Source organism: Carassius auratus, chromosome 18 (genome assembly GCF_003368295.1).
Source record: "Carassius auratus strain Wakin chromosome 18, ASM336829v1, whole genome shotgun sequence".
Lineage (NCBI taxonomy): Eukaryota > Metazoa > Chordata > Actinopteri > Cypriniformes > Cyprinidae > Carassius > Carassius auratus.
The window spans coordinates 23,544,729-23,567,423 of record NC_039260.1 but is presented as its reverse complement, the minus strand read 5'-3'; the positions used below and the strand labels follow the sequence as shown (position 1 = coordinate 23,567,423).

At 36.0% G+C, this 22,695-nt stretch overlaps 1 protein-coding gene across 3 annotated transcripts in view; it reads left to right on the top strand.

The window, feature by feature from the left end:
* The window catches only part of ltbp4 (latent transforming growth factor beta binding protein 4), a 77,547-nt gene extending 56,429 nt beyond the window's left edge, over positions 1-21,118 (top strand). For all 3 annotated transcript variants that reach the window (XM_026288100.1, XM_026288099.1, XM_026288101.1), the window contains 19 exons: positions 522-641; positions 1,181-1,300; positions 1,633-1,752; positions 3,531-3,650; positions 5,378-5,503; positions 8,173-8,298; positions 9,295-9,417; positions 10,532-10,663; positions 10,748-10,873; positions 11,691-11,834; positions 13,866-14,090; positions 15,116-15,187; positions 15,270-15,398; positions 15,482-15,625; positions 16,745-16,897; positions 18,128-18,392; positions 19,521-19,771; positions 19,854-20,003; positions 20,088-21,118. In XM_026288100.1, the coding sequence (XP_026143885.1) occupies positions 522-641; positions 1,181-1,300; positions 1,633-1,752; positions 3,531-3,650; positions 5,378-5,503; positions 8,173-8,298; positions 9,295-9,417; positions 10,532-10,663; positions 10,748-10,873; positions 11,691-11,834; positions 13,866-14,090; positions 15,116-15,187; positions 15,270-15,398; positions 15,482-15,625; positions 16,745-16,897; positions 18,128-18,392; positions 19,521-19,771; positions 19,854-20,003; positions 20,088-20,224 (2,783 nt within the window). In that variant the 3' untranslated portion in view covers positions 20,225-21,118. The remainder of the gene's footprint in view (positions 1-521; positions 642-1,180; positions 1,301-1,632; positions 1,753-3,530; positions 3,651-5,377; positions 5,504-8,172; positions 8,299-9,294; positions 9,418-10,531; positions 10,664-10,747; positions 10,874-11,690; positions 11,835-13,865; positions 14,091-15,115; positions 15,188-15,269; positions 15,399-15,481; positions 15,626-16,744; positions 16,898-18,127; positions 18,393-19,520; positions 19,772-19,853; positions 20,004-20,087) is intronic.
* Positions 21,119-22,695: the final 1,577 nt, after the last annotated feature.

The following is a 22,695-nucleotide window of genomic DNA, read 5'->3' as shown; positions in this document are numbered from 1 at the left end:
GTGAGAAAAAAAAAGTCAATTGTGAGTTAAAAAAATCACAATTACCTTTTCTTTATGTATGTATTTATATATTTATTATCCAGTAGTGGAAACATATGGAACCCCATTTCTGCCACTGATTTTTTTTTTTTTTAAAGGTTATTGGGACATTTTATCTCACAATTCTACTTTTTTTTTTTCTTGCAGTTCTGATTTTATAACACGTAAGTAAAGTCCAATTTTGAGGGTGGGGGGCCTGATATGTTCTCATAATTGCGGCTTCATATTTTTAGTCACAATTCTGAGGAAAAAAAAAAAAGTTAGAGTTTATATCTTGAAGTTCTGACTATATTTCTCTGAATTGCGATTTTATATCTCGCAATTGTGAGTTTATATAATGCAATTCTGAATTTATATCTCAGAATTGCTAGTTTATATGTCACAATTATGACTTTTTAATCAAGTTTATATAACGCAATTATGAGAAGTAAAAAAAAAGTCAGAATTGTGAGATTGAAAAGTAAGTAGTGTCTGTGTCTCAGATATCGACGAGTGTCGTCAGACTCCTGATGTGTGTGTTAACGGCCGCTGTGTGAATAACATGGGCAGCTACAGCTGTGTGTGTCGCGCTGGATTCAGACTGGAGGGAAACATCTGCAAAGGTGACCATTTTACTGGGTTAAACCTTTCCAATCTCAACAACTGCATTTATGCATACTTTTAAAAAGAGTGCTTATTATGGAAATAATGCACTTTATAAGAATATATTTAAGTGTGAACTGAATGTAATAATTTCAGATACGTTATTTATAATTAAATGAAATTTATTATAGTTACAATCAATACTAAATGCAATTAGTTAAACTTAATAGTGCTTTCTGAGCCACTTACATGCATCTTTATACATAATTTCATAATTGTATTGTCTTTGAATTATGGTTTAAGTTACTGCTGAAGTTATTAAAATGTACTTGAAACTTGTATGTCACATATTTAAACATATTTTACACATTTGTAATGTTTACACATTTTAACATTTAAAGTAATTTATGTGCTTTAGTATGTTAGTCAACACATCAAAGTTAAGTTATATTATCTTTAATGTATACTTAAGATTTTAAGTATCTATTTCACAAGTGTTTATTGCCAGTTTCACCCATGAAGCACAAATGGTTCAAGTCTGTTTCTTATCCTGTTCCAGATGTGAACGAGTGTGAAAACGAGCTTCAGTGTCCAGGAAAAGAGTGTGTGAACTCAGTCGGCTCTTTTAAGTGTGTGTCCTGTCAGCCAGGCTTCGAGTTTCTTCACGGCCGATGCCAAGGTATCCCTGCAGTTGACAAATAACATTGATTTGATGATGTAGAATATGATCAAAGAAAAGTGATGTAGTTTAGTTTTTAATGCAATTATGAGACACAAAGTCCGAGTTATCAGTCAGTCATTTCATATTTATGTCTATCGCACATTTGAAGTTGACCACAGTGTGTTTCACTAATGACCATATAGACATATAATACAGAGTTATGAGATAATAAAAGAAAATATGTGTACTGAAGAAATCCATTCACTGTTGGTTTCTTTGATAAAGATGATAAAGATGTTAGTACTGTTTGGGAGTTTGAATGTGTGCTGTCTCTCCTGTGTGTTTTTTAGATATAGATGAATGTAGGCTAAAGCCAACACGCTGCACTAATGGCCAATGCATGAACACTCCCGGCAGCTTCAGATGTGTGTGTGATCTGGGCTTCAATCTACAGGATGGCACATGCACTGGTAAGAACGCACTTCATTACATTTAATTAAATTGAATAAAAATTAATAAAATTGAATAACATTAAATCACACTAAAAAGTTTTAGGGAAAGGAGATGTTACATCAGTGACCGACAAACTGGGATATTGCTTCGATAAAATAAATTTGATAAACGAGCCAATGCACATTGGCATGCAATTATTGTATCCAGCTGATCACAGCGTGAGTATAGCTCGACAGGGTCCTGCAGTATGGACACTTTGGAGCAGTTATAGCAAGCCGACGCAGTGCCACTTCCCATTTGAGGAGAGAACACAGGAGGATACCAGCTCCACTATAGAATCTATATATCTCCACTATAGAAAGCTATTTAATTTAGCGAACATGTCGGGGGTTGCCGAGCCCACAGCTTTACAAATATCTATCAACGAGATGCCATGGCCAGCGCCCAGGAGGATGCAACACTTCTAGTAGAGTGAGCTCGCAACCTGAACAGGCAGGGCACACACTGTGCCTGATAAGCCTCTGCTTAGAGACGGTGCACCTGCAGTAACGCCATAGGCACTACCAGTTAGACCAGATGAGTGCCTACAGGCCCGGGAAGGGAGCACTGGGTCTCCCCGCCAGGAGGAGGCTGACTTAAAACACAATTGCATCGCTACAGACTGCTTCACCAAGGGGGCCACCGAATACTCCGTTGAGGGTGGTGAGGGAGGAGGAACCAGCAGACCGGTTTCTGACAGTAAAAGGTGTCGTCCACAACCTGGTGAGCTTCTCCTGCACTTTTGGGAAGAAAGGCACAAGGGCGAAGAGCTGTTAACCAGCACAGGCCGACCCGAGAAACCAATCATCCAGCCTGGAAGGCTCGGGATGTGTGGAGGTTTCCATTCGAGCCCTACCATCTCGGCAGCCCGGGAAAGCAAAGCTGTCATCTTTGGATCCAATTTAGGCATTACCACCATCCCGTAGGGCGACAGCACACCCGAATTTGCTCGTATCTCACATGAATATACTTGGATGGAGCCGAACGATGCTGTCACTCCGCTCCAAAGCAAAAAGGTGGTATGCATCGCACCTGCTGCATCTTTATTCTCCCGCTGTGATCAGCTGCAGCTGGATGTGATAATTGCATGCCAATGTACATTGGCTCGTTTAGTTTACACTAAAATCTTAGCCAAAATTAAAGTGAAAACAGAAAATACAAAAATGTTATTTCAAATATTTATATATATATATATATATATATATATATATATATATATATAATGGACATATTGGGAGGGGGGGTAAAAACTGATAAAAATCACAAAAACAAACTTCAAAATTACTTTTAAAAAGCAGAAAATATAAGAAAACATTAGAATCTAATTCAGACTCTAAACAAAAACTACATTAAATGTGAACTGAAACAGAAAAAAATATATATTTAAATTACTTATAAAAATGTTTTATTTCAGTTTATTACCAAAGACACATTTATCACTTTTGTTTAATTTAACCTGAAGTACTAAATATAATGTATTAAATGTACTAAAATAACATAAAGTAATAAATAGATTTTAATAAGAGTGACATATATTAAAAATAAAAGCACTAAAACTTTAACCGAAAACAGAAAATGTAAAAATTTAATCTAATTCACAATGTGTGCAGAAACTATAACAGTATATCAGTGATACTAAAATAAGACTTCGGAAGATTCACATCATTTCTTCACCAGATCTGACATGGCTCTTGTGTGTGTGTGTGTGTGTGTGTGTGTGTGTGTGTGTGTGTGTGTGTGTGTGTGGGTGTGTTAGATCTCGATGAGTGTCTGGATGCGCTGCAGTGTCCCGGGCAGCAGTGCCTCAACTCTCCGGGCTCGTATAAGTGCGTTCCCTGCAGAGACGGACACAGCATGCAGAACGGACGCTGCTCAGGTCAGACGAGCTCAACCACAGTCGTCTCGAAGCTCTCTGACTGCAAACAGCTGCTCTGCTGGCGACTCCACAGAAGCCGGCTTTGGCAAATGAACGGCATCAAATGTGTCCGAGCTATAGCATGCCAATAAAAATAAATCATTATATGTTTTTCAATAAACGAGTCAACACATAAAATGTGTTAATAAATAATGGATCATGAAATGTGTCAGTAAATAAATAACAGCATAAATTGCAGTTTATTGATTTATGCCATTTTTAAACATTTTCTCATGAATTTCATTACTCATTTAATGCCATTTTAAAAACATATTTATTCATTTTATTAAGATAAGATAATATCATGATTACATGACATTTCTTGGTTACATTTTTTTACAAAATGTATTTATTTTATGTCGATTTTGACTGTATTGACATTTCGTGACTTATTTATTTATAAAACATTTTATTGACATTCATGCTTTTTAAATAATTATTTATATTATTTTCATGATCAGTTTATTTATTAACAGATTTTATGTTTATTTGTTTACTGAAAAACACATTTCATTATTTATTTCCATGTTAAATGCTAGTTTTATCTTTACTGTAGAGGATGCATTTTCAAGGTATTTTTAAATAATTATTTATTAATTTAATTAACTTTTCATTATTTATTTATTTTGTATTTATTTTAATGACAAATATTAATATTTATTTATTTTATAAATATTCATTTGATGTTGAGAGTATTTTATATTTTATAAATAAAAATGTACATTGACTGTATTTCAGTATACACAGATACATATAATGTATGAAATGTCAATAAAATGTATAATTACATTTAAAAAAGATATGAAATGTATACGTATACACTGTAAATATTATTTACAGTGTTTACCTATACATTTCATATCTTTTTTAAACGTAATTATAAATGTTATTGACATTTCATTATTTCTTTATTTTAAAGCATATCTTTTTTAACATATTTATTTAAAATAATAATACATTTTTACATTTTATTGACATTTTAGAATTTATTTTTGTAAAACATGCATTTAATTACTGACACATTTCTTAATTTATTTAAATTACTGACATATTTATTTATTTGCACTTTTTACAAAAATATATTAATAAGGCATTCAAAATCCTCCATGTGTTTTATGCATATGTCTATTATATGCATATGTCTATTATATGTATATATATATGTATATATATGTATATATATATATATATATATATATATATATATATATATATATATATATATATATATATACATATATATACATATACATATATATATATAATATATATATATATATATATATATATATATATATATATATATATATATATATATATATATATATATAATATACATTATAAAATATTTTTAAAAAATGTAAAGAAGCGTCTGCTAACTGCATGAATTTTATTTTATTTTATTTTATTTTATTTTATTTATGTCTTAAAGGCACAGTACAGCAAAAATCTGTTTAATTCAGAGATTCAGAGAGAGGGCGTAAAATGTCATGAAAACTAAATGATATCTGTTGTTGGTGCAAAAAGCATGATTGACATAATAAGGGAGCGACAAGGCAGAAGATAAAGTATGAGATGCATGTCAGACTAAACCTGTGTTGTCAGACAAATATAAAAATTTATAAATGCCCAGCTTGTATGTTTGTGCACTGTCTCTATTAACTCATTTCGTGTTGTTTTCCTCTCAGACATCGATGAATGTGTGAGTCCTAACCTTTGCGGGCCGCAGAGCGTGTGTGTGAACACGGACGGATCGTACCGCTGCGACTGCTCACCAGGGTTCAGAGCGGCCGGACCACGGCGCCAGTGCAGAGGTCAGACAAATATAACTGCTTTATACTCGTCTTCTGTTCTTCTTCTTCTGAGTCGTGCTGCCAATCCATTAATCATATCCAAAATGAAATTTTCTGTTGTGTGTGTACTGTTTATTATGTAACATATATTATGTAAACAAGTGCATGCATATAGTTTGATAATATTTACATGTATTTACATGCAAATATGTGACTCTGGAGCACAAAAGCAGTCTTAAGTTGCTGGGGTATATTTGTATCAATAGCCAAAAATACATTGCATGGATCAAAATTATAGATTGTTATTTTATGCCAAAAATCATTAGGATATTAAATAAAGATCATGTTCCTTGAAGGTATGTTGTAAATTTCATATCCATAGATATAACAAAACATCTTGGTTACGTATGGTAACCCTCATTCCCTGAAGGAGGGAACGGAGACGCCACATCTGTGACAGACGAGTATGAGTAATAACTTCGATAGACCAATCTACTTTGAGTGTAAACTAAATGAGCCAATGCACACTACCTCACTGGGCATCTGCATCTGTTTAGGTGTATATGAAGAAATTTGAGGTGATTAAAACCCTTTTGGAAAGGTAGAAGTCTGCTGGGGAAACACGGGCTCTAAGGCTATACCGTGGACTATACACAAGCGAGTACCGCTTAGGTCTCAATATGGAACCCACCCTTCCGTGGTTCTCACGGATACATCATGAAGGCCTGGCACCAGACGCTCCGTTGCGTCCAGCTGCCTAGGGTGATGGAGGATCTCAACAGGGTCTACAGAACGGACACACTGGAGCAGTTAAAGCAAGCCGACACTAACCGGGACCTCTCAGTGCCACTATCCGTTTGAGGTGAGGATACCGGAGGATACCGGCTTTACACAAATGCTATAGAACCTAGCGAACGTGTTAGGGGTCGCCCAGCACGCAGCTCTACAAATATCTGTCAGCGAGGTGCCATGAGCCAGCGCCCAGGAGGAAAAAACACTTCTAGTTGAGTGAGCTTGCAACCTGAATGGGCAGGGCACACCCTGTGGGCAGTGCTTGCAGGTTCACCACTTGGTCTTTGAAGGGTGTAGTGGGAACCTTAGGCACGTAGCCGGGCCGGGGCCTCAGGATTACCTGGGAGTCAGCCGGCCCAAACTCTAGGCACAAATCGTAGACTGAAAATGCATGCCGGTCCCCTACCCTCTTGATGGAGACCAGTGTAAGCAGCAGCAGAGTTTTCAATGAAAGAAAATTTAGCTCAGCTGAATGGAAAGGCTCAAATGGGCCCTGCTGTACTGATTTAAGCACTAGAATCAGGTCCCAAGAGGGTATAGAGGGGGGCCGGGAACGATTTAACCTCCCGGCCTGTCTAAGGAACCAGATGATGAGGTCATGCTTACCTAAAGACTTCCCATTCACAGGGTCATGATACGCAGCAATAGCGGCAACCTGGACTTTAAGGGTTGAGGGAGACAGCCTTCAATCCAGCCTTTGCTGCAGAAAGGAAAGCACGACTACAATCGGTTATCTACAGGGGTCCTCTCAGCGAAAAGAACACCACTCGACAAACCGGTTCCACTTCAAGGTGCAAGCGTGTCTCATAGATGGTGCTCTTGCCAAAGTGATGGGGTCCACTACCTCATGGGGTAGGTCACCTAGAACCTCTGCATCCCGTCCAGGGACCAGACATGGAGTCTCCAAAGGTCTCAATGCGGGTGCCAAACGGTGCCCTGTCTCTGAGTCAGTAGATCCTTCCTCAAAGGACTCAGTTAAGGAAGGGGCTGTCGCAAGGAGCACTAGATTGGGAACCAGGTCCGAGTGGGCCAATATGGCACCACTAGCAAGACTTGCTCCTTGTCCTCCTGGACTTTGCCTTGTAAGTGACCTTTGAGACGATTCAAGCCAAGGTGCACTGCTAACAACTCTAGGCAACTGATGTGCCACTGTAGCTGTGGGCCCGTCCAAACCCCTGAGACTGCATGCCCATTGTACGTGGCCCTCCAGCCGGTGGTGGAGGCATCCGTGTAAACCACAGCATGCCTGGAGATCTGCTCTAGGGGCACCCCTCCCCGGAGAAATGCAAGATCTGACCACGGGGTGAGGGTTTTGCAACAGGCCGGTGTAACTTGGACACGGTGAGTTCCCCGCTTCCACGCCCCAATTGAACTTAAGTTTGAACGTAAGTCACAGCAGACACAGTTGAGCAGAACAATACTAACGCTCGGCCCCGAAGTGAAAAGCTGGTATGCATTGCACCTGCTGCCTTCTTATACTCACTTTGTGATCAGCGGCAGCTGGATGCAATAATTGCATACCAATGTACATTGGCTTGTTTAATTTACATTCAAAGTAGATTGGTCTATTGAAGCAATATCACATTCTCGTCGTTCCCCGACGTGGCGTCGAGAGTGACCGACTGAAAGGGAACTTAATTTTTGATTAGTAATATGCATTGCAAAAAACTTCGTTTGGACAACTTTAAAGATGATTTTCTCAATATGTGTTTTTTTTAGCACCCTCAGATTCCAGATTTTCAAATAGTTGCATCTGAGCAAAATATTGACCTGATACAAACCATACATCAATGGAAATCTTATTTATTAATCTTTGAGATGATTTACAAATCTCATTTTAAACAAACGGACCCTTGTGACTGGTTTTGTGGTTTTTAACACCCTTCTGTCCGGCTCAGACATTAACGAGTGTCTGGAAGGAGATTTCTGCTTCCCGAGTGGAGAGTGTGTGAACACGGAGGGATCCTATAAGTGTGTTTGTGCGCAGGGCTACAGGAGCGCCGTTAATGGGACGTCCTGCCAAGGTATGGCTCCAGAGGAGATGCACAGCCAACATTAAGCAGCCGTTTCTCACAAAAATTATACCGTGACTGGTGCTTTTCTCAGTGAACTTGAATTTATATAAGACCTTGTCATCAGGGAGTTGTTTCAATCTCTCCGATGTGAAATTTTCCTCAATTCTCTGATGGAATGATTCTGTTCACATAGCTGCATTAGTCAAATGTCTGAAGTAAACATTTCTCCTTTCAACAAGTCCACCACACACCCTAGGAGATAAAATCAAGATGCAGGATAATTAGGCAGAATGCGATAAAGGGAAACATCTGCACATCACCCTCACATACTGTAGAGAACCTGTAATTGGAGATCATTTTTCTATGTGTTTAGTATTGAATCATTTATATTGCAAATGCATATACTTTTATTGAAAATATTTTGTTTAAATATTTAGTTAGTTTTAGTTTAGTAATTAAAAATGTAGGTCAGAAACTATAACGCTTGCTTTTTTTCTGCAGAACAGTTTTATATTTATTTTTTTGACACATTTCATTTTAAACATACATGTTTATTTGAATGACATTTTCATGATTTATTCTATTACATATATTTATATATTGACACATTTTTATATTACAATAATTTATTAATATTTACTGACATTTAAATGAATTTAGTTTTATGAACTTTTATCAAAAGTCTATGTATTATTACAGCACTCATATGTGTTCTCCACTGAGATCTTAAAGGAACAGTACAGCAAAAAGCAGCCAGTTTGATTCAGAGGGTCAGAGAGAGGGTGTAAAATGCTCATAATAAAAGACACATGTTTTGCGCAATCATGGAGCGACTTTCAGTAATTGGGCTAATTTGACTCAGTATGCAGTTATCCAGTCTTCCTGTTCCTGTGAATCGAGCTCGGTCTGAATCATCCAGAGCAGAGCAAAACTGTTGTGAGACTGAGCATTCTTACTGATGGCTTCTGCGTGGGATGATCTCATGCATTTTGTGTTTGTTTCCAGATGTGGACGAGTGTGTTCAGGAGGGAGTTTGTCAGGACGGCCGCTGCACCAACACTGAGGGATCGTTTCTGTGCCAGTGTCACACCGGCTTCACCACCAACCCAGAGAGAACAGCCTGCCTGGGTAAAACGCACACACACACACACACACACACACACCCACAGCCACACACACACACACACAGACAGACACACACACACATCCACATCCACAGATTACTATCACAACATTTCTAGGGGTTACATCAGGGAAACATACAAACAGTATGTTATACTTTCTACAATTTCATGCTAAAGAAAACAAAACAAAAATTAAAATAATAAAGTATTACCAATATGTTGGCCTGGCTCTTTTTTTATTTTTATTTATTTATTTTTTTATTGGCTTTTTAACCATGACAATACTGGCAACAGCAATAATTAAATTAAATTAAATTAAATTAAATTAAATTAAATTAAATTAAATTAAATTAAATTAAATTAAATTAAATTAAATTAAATTAAATTAAATTAAATTAAATTAAATTAAAATTTAACCAAATAATACAAATTGAAGAGCACTGCACTCAACATGATGTAAAAAAAAAAAACATTATTGTGGTCAAATTAAATGAGGGACAAATTAATACAACAATTATGATTTAACTGAAACAATGACACAAGTTACTAAACTGTGGATATTCAAGTTGAAGAAATTGTAATGTATCACCTGAATGTATTTTAGATTTTTTGTTTTATTTCAAGTTAATATAATAATGTAAAATTGTATGGATTATGATGCTGACCTTGTGTTTACCATGAAATAATTAAATAGACCCGATCCTAACATGGCGTTAAAAAAATATTAAACAAACTAACTAAACTAAAATTATTTAACTTAAAAACAGGGGAATATATATGTGATGTACATTTCCGTCTGCATGTAAGGTGAGTAAAATAAAATAAAATAAAAGTTCTTAGGGAAAAGTTCACATTAGAATGTCTTAGGCAAATTTTCAGCACTGTTAAAAAAAGTATATTATAGGATAAAATGATCATATTAAGTCATTATAGAGACCTAATAAAAAGTCTACAATTATTGTAATATAATTTGAAATTAGAATGTTTTTTTTTTTTTTAGCTTTTCCCTTTATTTTACGCTTTATTTGTGCTTAGAGTGTGAAGCTCCCACGCGGCCAGTAAAGTAGCTGTGTGTCAGGGATGTGTGTGTGTAGATCTCAGCTCAGTTTGCTCTGCAGATGTGAACGAGTGTCTGGACTCGGAGCGACTGGTGTGTGGATCCCAGCGCTGTGAGAACACCATCGGCTCGTTCAGCTGTCTGGCGTCCTGTGAGCCCGGATACCACATCACTGCCTCCGGAGAGTGTGTGGGTGAGTCTGACCGGCAGCAAATCACACACACACACACACACACACACACACATGTGCAGAATGACAGCAGGGTCTCTCTCGCAGACATTAACGAGTGCGCTAACGAGACGGTGTGCGGACATCACGCCTTCTGCCAGAATCTGATCGGCACATATCAGTGTCTGTGTGACCAGGGCTACACTTCCACCAGAGATGGACAGATGTGTGTGGGTGAGTCCATGACTGCAGGAAGACAAGTGTCATTTAAAAAAACAAGAGATATTTCAGAAATGATATACTTCGAAAGAGTGTACTGCATGTTCTCAGGCACTTAATGCACTCACTGCATGTGATTTAAATAAAAGTGCATTACAGTTTCAATGTGTATTAAATGTGATTTGTTAAATTAAGAGTTTTTTTGACCCACATAAGTGGGACTTCAGATCATCTTTATAGGTCATTTCATAATTACTTATATATGGTGAAATTAAATTTATTGACAAGCATTTATGATCAACAAAAATATACTTTAATGTCTTTTCTATTGAAACGTCATGTATTTGTGTGTACTTATTCTAAAATATATTTGTAATTACATTTTAAATTAAAACATGATGATGTAAAATGCACTTTAAAGTAACAAATACATTTGGCATGATTACAAAGTGCACTTTATAAAATTGCCACCATATCTATACAATAAATTAAAATAATAAAAAGGAGATTATTAAGTAAAACGTGGCCACAATTTAACTAAAATGCCAGTCAAATAATAAACCGAGGGGATTATTTCTAGCTCATGGCCATGATTCTTTAAAGTAAAACTTATTTTTAATCTACTTAAGTATGTTAATTAACTTGAAAAAGTGTCATGAAAGTGTCTCTTTTTAAGTCACTTAAGTTGCCTTTTATTTCATTAATATATTTGCAAGATTTGAATTCCACCACAAGTGCACATTCAACACATTTAATTTCATTTTTTTTTTCTTTAGAAATTGTGTTTATCCCCTCTTCTCTATGTAACCCCTTTGTGTCTCTCCCTGCACAGACATAAACGAGTGTGAGACGATGCAGGGTGTGTGTGGCTCGGCGCGCTGCTGGAACGTCGAGGGCTCGTTCACGTGTGAGTGTGAGAACGGACAGGAGGAATTTGACATAAAAGCAGGCCAGTGTGTGAACAGAGAGAGCACAGGTAACACACACACACACACACACACACACACACACTCTAATGAACCTCCAGCAGGAGCACAGTAACTCTGTTTCAGTGCTGCCCTCTACTGGTATTACTACAACTACTAATAATAATAATGATTATTAATAAGTTTTTCTTATTGCTATAAATTAAGTTTATATTTTATTACTTTATATAACATAAACACATGCATACCAAACAATATAACAAACACGATGCCTTTGTTCCAAAAACAAGCCAACTGCTTGACTTTCTGCTGACTACAAGTAACTGATGTAACACTGATGTAACACTGATGTACACTGATGTTACACTGATGTAACACTGATGTTACACTGATGTAACACTGATGTTACACTGATGTAACACTGATGTTACACTGATGTAACACTGATGTAACGCTGATGTAACGCTGATGTTACACTGATGTACACTGATGTAACACTGATGTAACACTGATGTAACACTGATGTTACACTGATGTACACAGATGTTATACTGATGTTATACTGATGTTATACTGATGTAACACTGATGTTACACTGATGTAACACTGATGTTACACTGATGTACACAGATGTTATACTGATGTTATACTGATGTTACACTGATGTAACACTGATGTTACACTGATGTACACAGATGTTATACTGATGTAACACTGATGGTATACTGATGTAATACTGATGTAACACTGTTGTTACACTGATGTAACACTGGTGTTACACTGATTTAACACTGGTGTTACACTGATTTAACACTGATGTTACACTGATGTAACACTTATGTATAACTGATGTTACACTGATGTATAACTGATGTTACACTGTTTTTATACTGATGTAACACTGATGTTACACTGATGTTACACTGATGTTACACTGATGTAACTCAGATGTTACACTGATGTAACACTGTTGTTATACTGATGTAACGATGTAACACTGAAGTAACACTGAAGTAACACTGAAGTAACACTGATGTTACACTCTACAAAGGCAGTGATTCTGTGTCATACAAGTAAGAATTCTCATGCAGATACTGGGTAAATAATCTACTTTTATATAAATTGCCAGTATCCTTTTTATTGAAATAATAGTATCCTTTGGGGGTACATATAATGTACTTTTAAACAATATACTTAAGTGTGAACTGAGTGTACAGTACACCTAACTGTTATGTTATATACAAACAAATAAAAATGTATTATAGTTTACACTTATATTAAATGCAGTTAGTTAAACTTAAGAGTGTTTTGATCCACTTAAATAGGACTTCAGTACATCATTATATGGCATTTCATAATTTATTTTATTGATTTTAAAAGTTAACTTCTTTAACACTGGACACAATATTATTTAAACATAATGATTTGTAATGTCCTTTAAAGTAGAGTGTTTTGAAATTACAAAGTTAATTTTAAAGTCTACTTAAATGTGTCATGAAAGTGACACTCAAAGTCACTTAAGTGGTCTTTTAAAAGTAATATTATATTATTTGCAAGGACGGTTTTTTATATATACTTTTAAACTTTGAAGTACACTACAAGAGCACATTTAGTATGATTAAGTGCACTTGTTTTTCAGAAGTGATATTTATAAGTGTAATGAGTCCTTATCTGGCCACTGTCTCGAATGTCTTCTTGAGTTCTGAATATTTATTGATATTTTTATAGTAAAAAAATATTTCTATAGTATTTGAAACATTATTTCCAAATGATCAAAGGACAATTTTCTGGTCACACCTTAGTTTGGGGACAATTCCTACTATTAAGTAATCATTAACGATGACTTTGCCCTCAGTAAACTCCTACTTTATTTTATTTATAGTTAGTAAAGTAGTTGTTACATTTTGGTATTAATTTGGATTTAGGGATCTAGAATATGTTTGTGCAGAATAAGCCATTAATACTGTACTTGCTTTATAAATACTAATAATATGCTAGTAATTATGCATACTAATAAGCAGCTAGTTGATAGTGAGAACCAGTCCCAAAATGAAGTCTTACTGTGTGTGGATTGGCTGCAGGTCAGTCAGAGCTGCCTGGCAGAGCCTCCTCTTCCTCGGCTGGATCGTCCGGCTCTCTGCCGCAGTCTCGGCCCGGAGAAACCAGAGAGTGTTACTATGGTGTATCTGAGCCATACTCCTGCAAGATACTGGCCCCAAACACCACACTGCAGGAGTGCTGCTGTACAGCGGGACAGGGCTGGGGCCTCATGTGCCAATATGACGTCTGTCCCGAGATGGGAACAGGTGAACAAACACACACTAACATTGAGGAAATGCTGCAGCAAATCAGTCAGCCTTGCGAAAAATAAGTACACTCTAACATACTGTGAAGTAGTAATTTTTTTGTATATTTTTTAGTTGTTGTTTATGTCTATATGTTTTTTTCATGTAAATAAATCCTGATAAAATGCATTAAAATTATAAATGTTGAATAATTAGCTGAAATAATGTTTAGTGTTAAATATAATATTATCTTATTTAAAATAAAATTTTTAGTTTAGTTTAGTTTAGTTTAGTAACTATAGTAGTCAACATTTAAAGCGGATCAAAAAAGTTCATTAAAAAGTTGTCCTATTTTGGTTTTAGGTTTTAAGGCAAATGTGATGAAAGTTTTTAATCCACTTCAAATTTTGACTACTATATAATAATCTTAAAGAAAATATAAGGTTTTTGGACCCTTAATTCCATGTTATTTAAATAAAAATGATGTATAGTGTAAATTTATTAAAATAGTTTAAAAGTATTAAAATGTATTTATTCAGTGTATTTTATGAACTGAATTGATGAATTTGAAAAACATTCTTAAGTGCATTTTAATGTGATTTCATAATTCAAACGTTTGAAATTTTAATTCAAATATACTTTAATATAATTTCTATTTCTACTTTTGTCATTTTAAATATATTTGCAATTACACATTTTAGTGTAATGGATCTGCACATTAAATCTAAGTTGCATTTTATGTATTTTATGTAAAATGTATTAACTTTATGTAAGTAAACACTTCAAAATAAGTGTACTTTAAACATGACCAAAGTTTTTTATTTTTTATTTTAAGTGTATTTTAAATGAAAACTTTTAGTTTGACATTAATACAAAGTGCACTGCTTAAAAGTCTACACAAGTGTGTAAAGAAATTGCACTTAGATGTAATTAACTTCTGCAAGGACAGTATTAAAAATACGCTTAAGATTTCAAGTACAAATTCCAGTTTTCACACGGATGAGTTATTCACTTTTTTTCCTGTCATCCAATATCTCTGTGTTCAGTGGAGTTCCAGTCTCTGTGTCCCAGCGGAAGAGGGTACATCACCACTGAAACGGGAGCGTTCAGCTACAAGGGTAAACAGACTCTCCCATAAACGTCCCTCAAGTCCCCATGCATTGGCTGTTTATAATCTAAGTGTGTTTGTTTTCCGGACAGATGTGGATGAGTGTAAGCTGTTTGACCCGGAGGTGTGTAAAGGGGGCGTGTGTGTCAACAACATTCCCGGCTACGCCTGTTACTGTCCCAGTGGATTCTACTACGACACGGATCTGCTGGAGTGCATCGGTCAGCCTTCAAATCACCAGTGCATGCTGGGATAGAAGTCAGCTCAGCAGACTGATGTTTCTGTCTCTCTGTCTCTCCTGTAGATAATAATGAATGTGAGAGTGAGGAGACCTGCGCTGGCGGTCAGTGTGTCAATACACTGGGAACGTTTTACTGTACGTGTGAGCCCCCTCTAGTGCTGGACGACACACAGCGCAACTGTGTCAATGCCAGCGGCCTCGCCGAGGGTGAGAGATGCACAGAGACACACACTACAATGACTTCTCTGACACTGCCTTTGATAACATTTAGCAACCACCAGTATTTCATGCTGGCCATATAACTATTTGTATTTTATTTTTATAAAAAAATATATTTTTTTGACCATTCCATTATGATAATATTTGGTTTTACTACTATATATATATATATATATATATATATATATATATATATATATATATATATATATATATATATATATATATATATTTATATATATATATATAGATTGTGATAGATTTCAAGATATTTTTTATATAAACTTTAAGTTAAGTCTTTAATTTTAAAAAGGATTTTTTTTATTACAATAAATATTTGTCACTTTATGTAAATATATTTTATTTTACTAGATGTGTTTTGTTATATTTTCTTATCTAAATTATATGTTAAGTATTTAATTTTAAAGGTGTATTTTTATTTTTTTATTCAAATTATTTTTGCATTTATATTTTATTTTAATGCTATAATTTTTTATTAAATATTTTTATATAAATTATGAGTTAAAAGTTTTGGTTTTAAAGAGATATTTAATTTAATTTTATATACATTTTTGGTATTTTCTTATTTAGTTTTTTTTTTATTTCTTTATATGCATTTTTGCCAAAAATTAACCCTCATGTACTTCCAAACACAATTTATTTTTATTTATTTTTTTATTTTTATTTTATTTTTTTGGGAGCACATGTCCCTCCACTGTAAGTCCAAATCACCAAAAATTCTAAGTTAAAGTTTGTAAATACCCTGTAATCAAGCAGTTTAAACAGATTTAATGTAGGTTTTTATTCACATATCCACCAACACACATTTAGAGCTCATTAAATATGGTCAGTGGAAGCTCGATCACTTGAATGACATGCAAGAATAAACCTCGTGCAGAAGTTTATTTAAAAATATGTTAATTTTTGTTTTGAAGATAAATTAAACCCTTATAAGTTCTGAACGACATAAGAGTGAGTAACTGATTCCATTTTTTGGCGAACTGTCCCTTTAAGAATGGAAAAATATAAAAGTTGTGATGTGTAAAATGACAACTTTAGCTCCTTTTTAAAGTTTATTTGTCATCTGTATGTCTGTGTTTTTCTCAGATGAGAACTTAAACTTCTGTTGGCGTCACGTCACAGCGAGTCTAGTGTGTCAGAGTCCTTTGTTAGGAACTCAGCTGACCTTCACTGAGTGCTGCTGTTTGTATGGTGAAGCCTGGGGTCTGCAGTGTGCCCTCTGCCCCCACAGAGATGAAGGTACACACACACACACAACACACATACAACACACACACAAAAGAAATGTGTGCCAGTCAGAACTGGATTCTCAATGCATCCCAATTTGTGTACTTATGCACTATTCTGTGTCGTTTTGTAGTATAAATAGTGAGATTTCACCAAAAAAAGTGTGCTTTAAAAACCTGGATGGTGCAAAATTATTATTATTTTTTTTAATTGTGGCATATTAGACACTTCCTGCACTCAACAAGGGAGAGGGAGGAGATATTCAGGCTATAATTATTTATGACAAATAAAATTCATACATTACATGGTTGAAAAATAGTGAATAAATGCATAGTGTATTTGGGATGCATCAAATGCCTTTTAAATTCAGATCATCTGAAGTCTTCAAAATCAAGTCAAACAACATTAATCAGGTTTACAAGCCTTGTTAAAATAGTGTGCTAAAGTGTACTGAATGTGCTCTTGAAGTGTCCTTCAAATCTCAAAAGTATGCTATTAAAGACCCTACTTAAAGATTATAAAATACTATTTAAATAAAAGAGCACTTAAGTGAATTAAAGAGAGACACTTTCATGGCTGTTTCTTAACACACTTTAGAAGACTTTTTAAAAAGTGTGCTTTGTAATAATGTCAACTGAATACTTTTAACTTTTGAATACATTTGAAATCATTATGTTTTAATAATATTATGTTGTGTTTTAAAGATGTACACTTATTTTGATGTTTACTACCATACTTAAGATTGGGCAAAGCACTGTATATTTTAACTTTAACTTTTTAGCATGACATTTCATATTATGTTTAAAGTTAATATATTTGAATTGTACTAAATTGTAGCTTCATTCCAAATATGCACTTGCAAATATATTTAAATATAAGTTTCAATAGAAATTACATTCAAGTATATTTAAAATGCTTGTCGGTACATTCAGGAGTAAGTTTTACCATTTCAAAGACAATTTAAGTAATTATGAAGGTACATATAAACATGTATTGAAGTCCTACTTAAGTGGGTCAAAAAACACTCTAAGGTTCTAAAGTTTTAAATAAAATGCACTTAAGTGTCCATAACATTACATTTAGTTCACACTCGAGTATATTCTAAGTGTATTCTTTCCATCATAAAAGTATGCTAAAGTGTTGAAAATGTTTATTTTCTTTTAATTTAAATTTTAATGTTTAAGTTCAGTTTTGCCCAACGCTCACACACTCATTCAGTCTCTCTGTCTGACTCCTGATTAGAGGCCTATGAGGCTCTGTGTAATGAGTTCGGTCCTCCTCCTTACTCTCCTCTTTACTATGAGCGCTTGTCTGAAAGAGGAGAGTACCGCCCGCCGTACAGCCCCCCAGAGTACCCCGAACCCCAGCCGGGACGCACCGACTACATATCCCCTCGTTATGATGACTACAGCCCTGTTGGAGCGGGTGATCGGCGCTCGGGGCTGAGAGGCAGACCCCCCAGCTCATACGGGCTCCCAGACGCCCCCTACAGGCCCCCGGCCTCTGGGTGAGTGGGTCACACGAATGACACACAACTACTGCAGTTCTTCTCAACTGCTTACACACAGAGAGTCCTATCGTACACCCTATCATATCATACACACAAACATGCCAAATAAAAAAAAATAAGTATTGCAATGTAAAAGATTATTATTGTATTGGCTACATCAATATAAAAATCCCTACATGCCATAATGGATAGTCATTGCATGTACCAGAATCAGCTCTGTTTCATCTCTGGAGATGCGTTCTGTCTTTGCACTTGCAAATTCCACCGTGTAAATAGCGACTCCACTATGGCACGATCATAACTGTCTCTTAAAGGGAATGGCAGATGTAATTCTGATTGTTTTATTGCACGTTATGCCCAAAACACACTCATTAATCATTAAGAGAATAGAGACAAACTTTGTAGACAATGCACCAGGATTCAGACACGAATTTAATTGAATTCAAGTGCAAGGCGCAGGTGCATTTAAAGTCTATTTGTAAAGCGCTTTTTACGGTACGAATCAATGTAAAGCAACTTTACAGAAAATTACATTTCTACAATATTTAGTAGTACCTAATCAGTGGTGACTGTCAGTTTATGTGCATATGACAGAAATTTTCGGAAAAAATAAATTAAAGACATACTCAACCAGATGATGAACACTAGTGACAGCAGTTATTATATGATGCAGTCACACTTATAGCAAAATTTGGGAGTTCTGTATGTTGATTTAGATCATGCGCCTAGATCGTTAAAATAGGGCCCAAACTTTTTACTTGTCACACAACTTCTGAAAGCTGACACTCAAACATCAGAAGCATGCACCAAATCTGCAAAACCATACACTAATTCTCAGCCTTTGACTCAGCTTTTTCAATTTCATAAAACTCACAATTCTCTATTTAACACACAAAAATCTAACAGGAATTAATATAATGGCACAGGTGTTTGCAGATGTTTGTTTTTGAGATGCATATTGTGATATTTTGAATGCACTGCTTCATTTTGCAAGACATGTGAGGGATTTTGCATTTTGTGTGTGCAATTCTTGGATTTCTGTGTAAAAAAAAAAAAGCTTTGAAAATGTGTGTAAGCAGACTGTAATAACCTGATTGTGTGTAACTGTACTCGACTCATTTCCAGTGGAAGTCGCTACTATGAGGAGGAGGATGATTATGAAACTGCGCCCGGCCCTCCCTTCGGTATCCCGGATCCTCACGGCGAGCGAACCTTTGATGCTCGACCCCTGCCGTCCCGTCCGGACAGACCTCCGTTCAGTTTGGCCCCGCTCCCGGAAAACTCCCCGTACAGAGAGGGGGAGGAGTCATGGAGAGCCCCGCCCCCATTCCCAATGTTTCCTGACAGACGGGAGGGACCACGACAAGCCTATGAGCGTGAGTCTGAAATTAAAGTCTACCCTAGTGATAAAAAATATCAAAATGTATTTGAAAAACTCTTGACTGCTGTGTGTTTTAGGGAGATATGAATCCTACGGGAGTCTGAGTTCAGAAGAGTGTGGCATCGTCCACGGCTGTGAAAACGGACGCTGCATTCGCGTGGAGGAGGGTTACACGTGCGACTGTTACGACGGCTACCAGCTGGACATCACTAGCATGACGTGCACAGGTAGATTGTTCCTCCATGATCTCTTCTCAAACAGCCACACCACTAGGGGAAGCGACTGAAGATGTGTGTGTTTGACTCCTGCAGATGTGGACGAGTGTGACGATGAAGACGCGCTCGACTGCGTTAACGCTCGCTGCGTGAACACGGAGGGCTCGTACAGGTGTGTGTGTCTCAGGGGCTTCATCATGTCCCGAACACCCAACCACTGCATCCCGGCTTGATCAGGGACTGCATTTAGAGACTTACTAATTATTTTTCCCTATTTCCACCACCTTGCTGTAAATTGTTGATTTTATGACAATGCTTGTGTGTATATCCTAAAAGTCTAATAGTGAAGCTTTACACACGGGGATCAATAATGTCGTACGCAAAAGAAAAATCGGTAACACTTCAAGCCTTTATTTATAATGCATTATAAAGTATTTGCAATGCATGTTGTAATGCATAAGTAATTGTAACCAAAGTTAAAAAGCATTCTAATATTTGAAGGGTTGTTTTTCATGCATTACACTCTTTAAAGATGTGTTAGTGTATAGCTTACATTTAGTCATTCAGCAGACACTTTTATCCAGAAGCAATCAAAAACAACAAAAGAGCAACAGAATAGCTGATGTATTTTAACTCTGGTTCACGGGATGCATTATGAAGTGCATTACAAGACATAATTAATGCATTAAAAGTGTTATCCTTATCTTACTTTTATAATGTGTTATACATAAAGTGTTAAATAAAATTATATATTAGTGGACTTTTTCATTGGTTTGAATGCAGGCCAGATGAGCTTGAATGTCTGTCATAAATATTTACGAAACTGCATAAACTAGAAGTGTTTTTACTCAGATTTCATATTTATATACCCATATCAATGAAGGCAATTCCATGTATGCTATATATAAATATATGTATTTTTGGAATTTCACCACGTTGCTTTTTGATACTGTAAAATCTCTTCTCTTAGTCTGTCAGAAACCCCCGCGTCACGTAACACAAAATGCACTGTATTTGTGGGGGAAATGCAGTCGTGAACTGCTATTGTACATCTCAGATGTTTGTATGTGTACGTTTTTGATCTCTTCTATGTCGTCTGGAAATATATTTGCACAAGTTCCCACCGATCTCGAAGTGTTTGTTTGTTGATGAGCTTCCTTCATGATTTTTTTTTACTCTAAATGTGGCCGATATAATTGAAATCCCGTTGTTGTCATTCTTAGGCCGTCTCTCTTTCTCTCACGTGCTTTGTTTGAGAAGGTTTGTAACCAGCTTATCTCTGCGTGCTCCTAATGTTCCTAGTGTTTATATGAATCCAGCTCATAAGTCCTTTTATAGGCCAATCCGCCCACATCACTCAGCCAAGCCGATTAACGGGGTTCACTTCGCTCCTAATGTACTTCGGTGGATTGCAGCGAGCAGCGGAATATCAGCTTTCACTCCATTGTGTGGAGGATTTCAGTTTTCTCCGTAAACTTCCTCTGATCCTCGTTTGTTGATAGTGTTGGAGTGTGTTGAGGTTAAACACGGCCTGAACTGGACTGGCACGAGTACAAATGACTCACTCACTCGCTCACAAACACACAAGACTGGAATTGGCTGCTGGATGTTTATGGTGGAGTTTTAGGTCAAAGTTCTTGGATTCGGTTAAGTTTCCACTGACGTCACCATGTAGTGACACTATCATTGATTTACACACTGTTGTTACGGCTACGGGTCATTTTAGAAGAGAGTAATATTCACTGTGCTGCTGTGGTGGGTGAGTGAATGTCGAAATGAAATGCGTGGGTCATGCTTAACCCCAAAATGATATAGAAGTACATGCGCACATGCATACTGTACACACACACACACACACACACACACACACACACACACACACACACATGTATATATATTGCATTTCTTTTTTTTGCAGTGCATTTCATTATCATGACAAATACATTTCCCCACAAAATTCTCCTTAATGTAATGCTATATAAATAATGTGATGAAAGTCATCTTTCCAGCCACATATTTTTTAATTGACATCAATATTCAGTACAACAAATACTACAATGATATATAGTTCCATCTGCAAAAAAAGACCACTTAAAAAACACAAGCAACTCATTCAAAAACAAAACCATGTATGTTTTTCCAGATAAGAAACCTCGGTCACACTTTATTTTAGGGTCCAACTCTCACTAACCATTAACTATGACTTTTGCCTCAATTAACTCCTTATTTGCTGCTTATTAATAGTTTATAAGGTAGTTGTTAAATTTAGGGTATTGGGTAGGATTATGGATGTCATGCATTACATGTACTTTATAAGCACTAATAAACAGCCAATATGTTAATACTAGACAAGCTAATAAGCAACTACTTATTAGTGTGAATTGGACCCTATACTAAAGTGTTACCGAAACTTCTTTCAGAAACATATAATTTCTTGATTTTTAAGTGAATTTTCACCCTGCCATTTCTCGAGAGTTTCTGTGAGTGTCTGTATTGATGGAGTGTGAGAGTTTGAGTGTGTGTTCCTGCTCATGTTAGCGATAGTGAGAGTCAGCTCTCTCTCTCTCTCTCTCTCTCACACATAAACACATGACACTGCAGTAAAGAACACAGCGGCACAGCTCCTGATCTCACACACCGCATGCAAGCGTCTGCTAGAGAAACACGAGTGTGCTCGGCATCGCTGTGTCACACTCTCACTGAA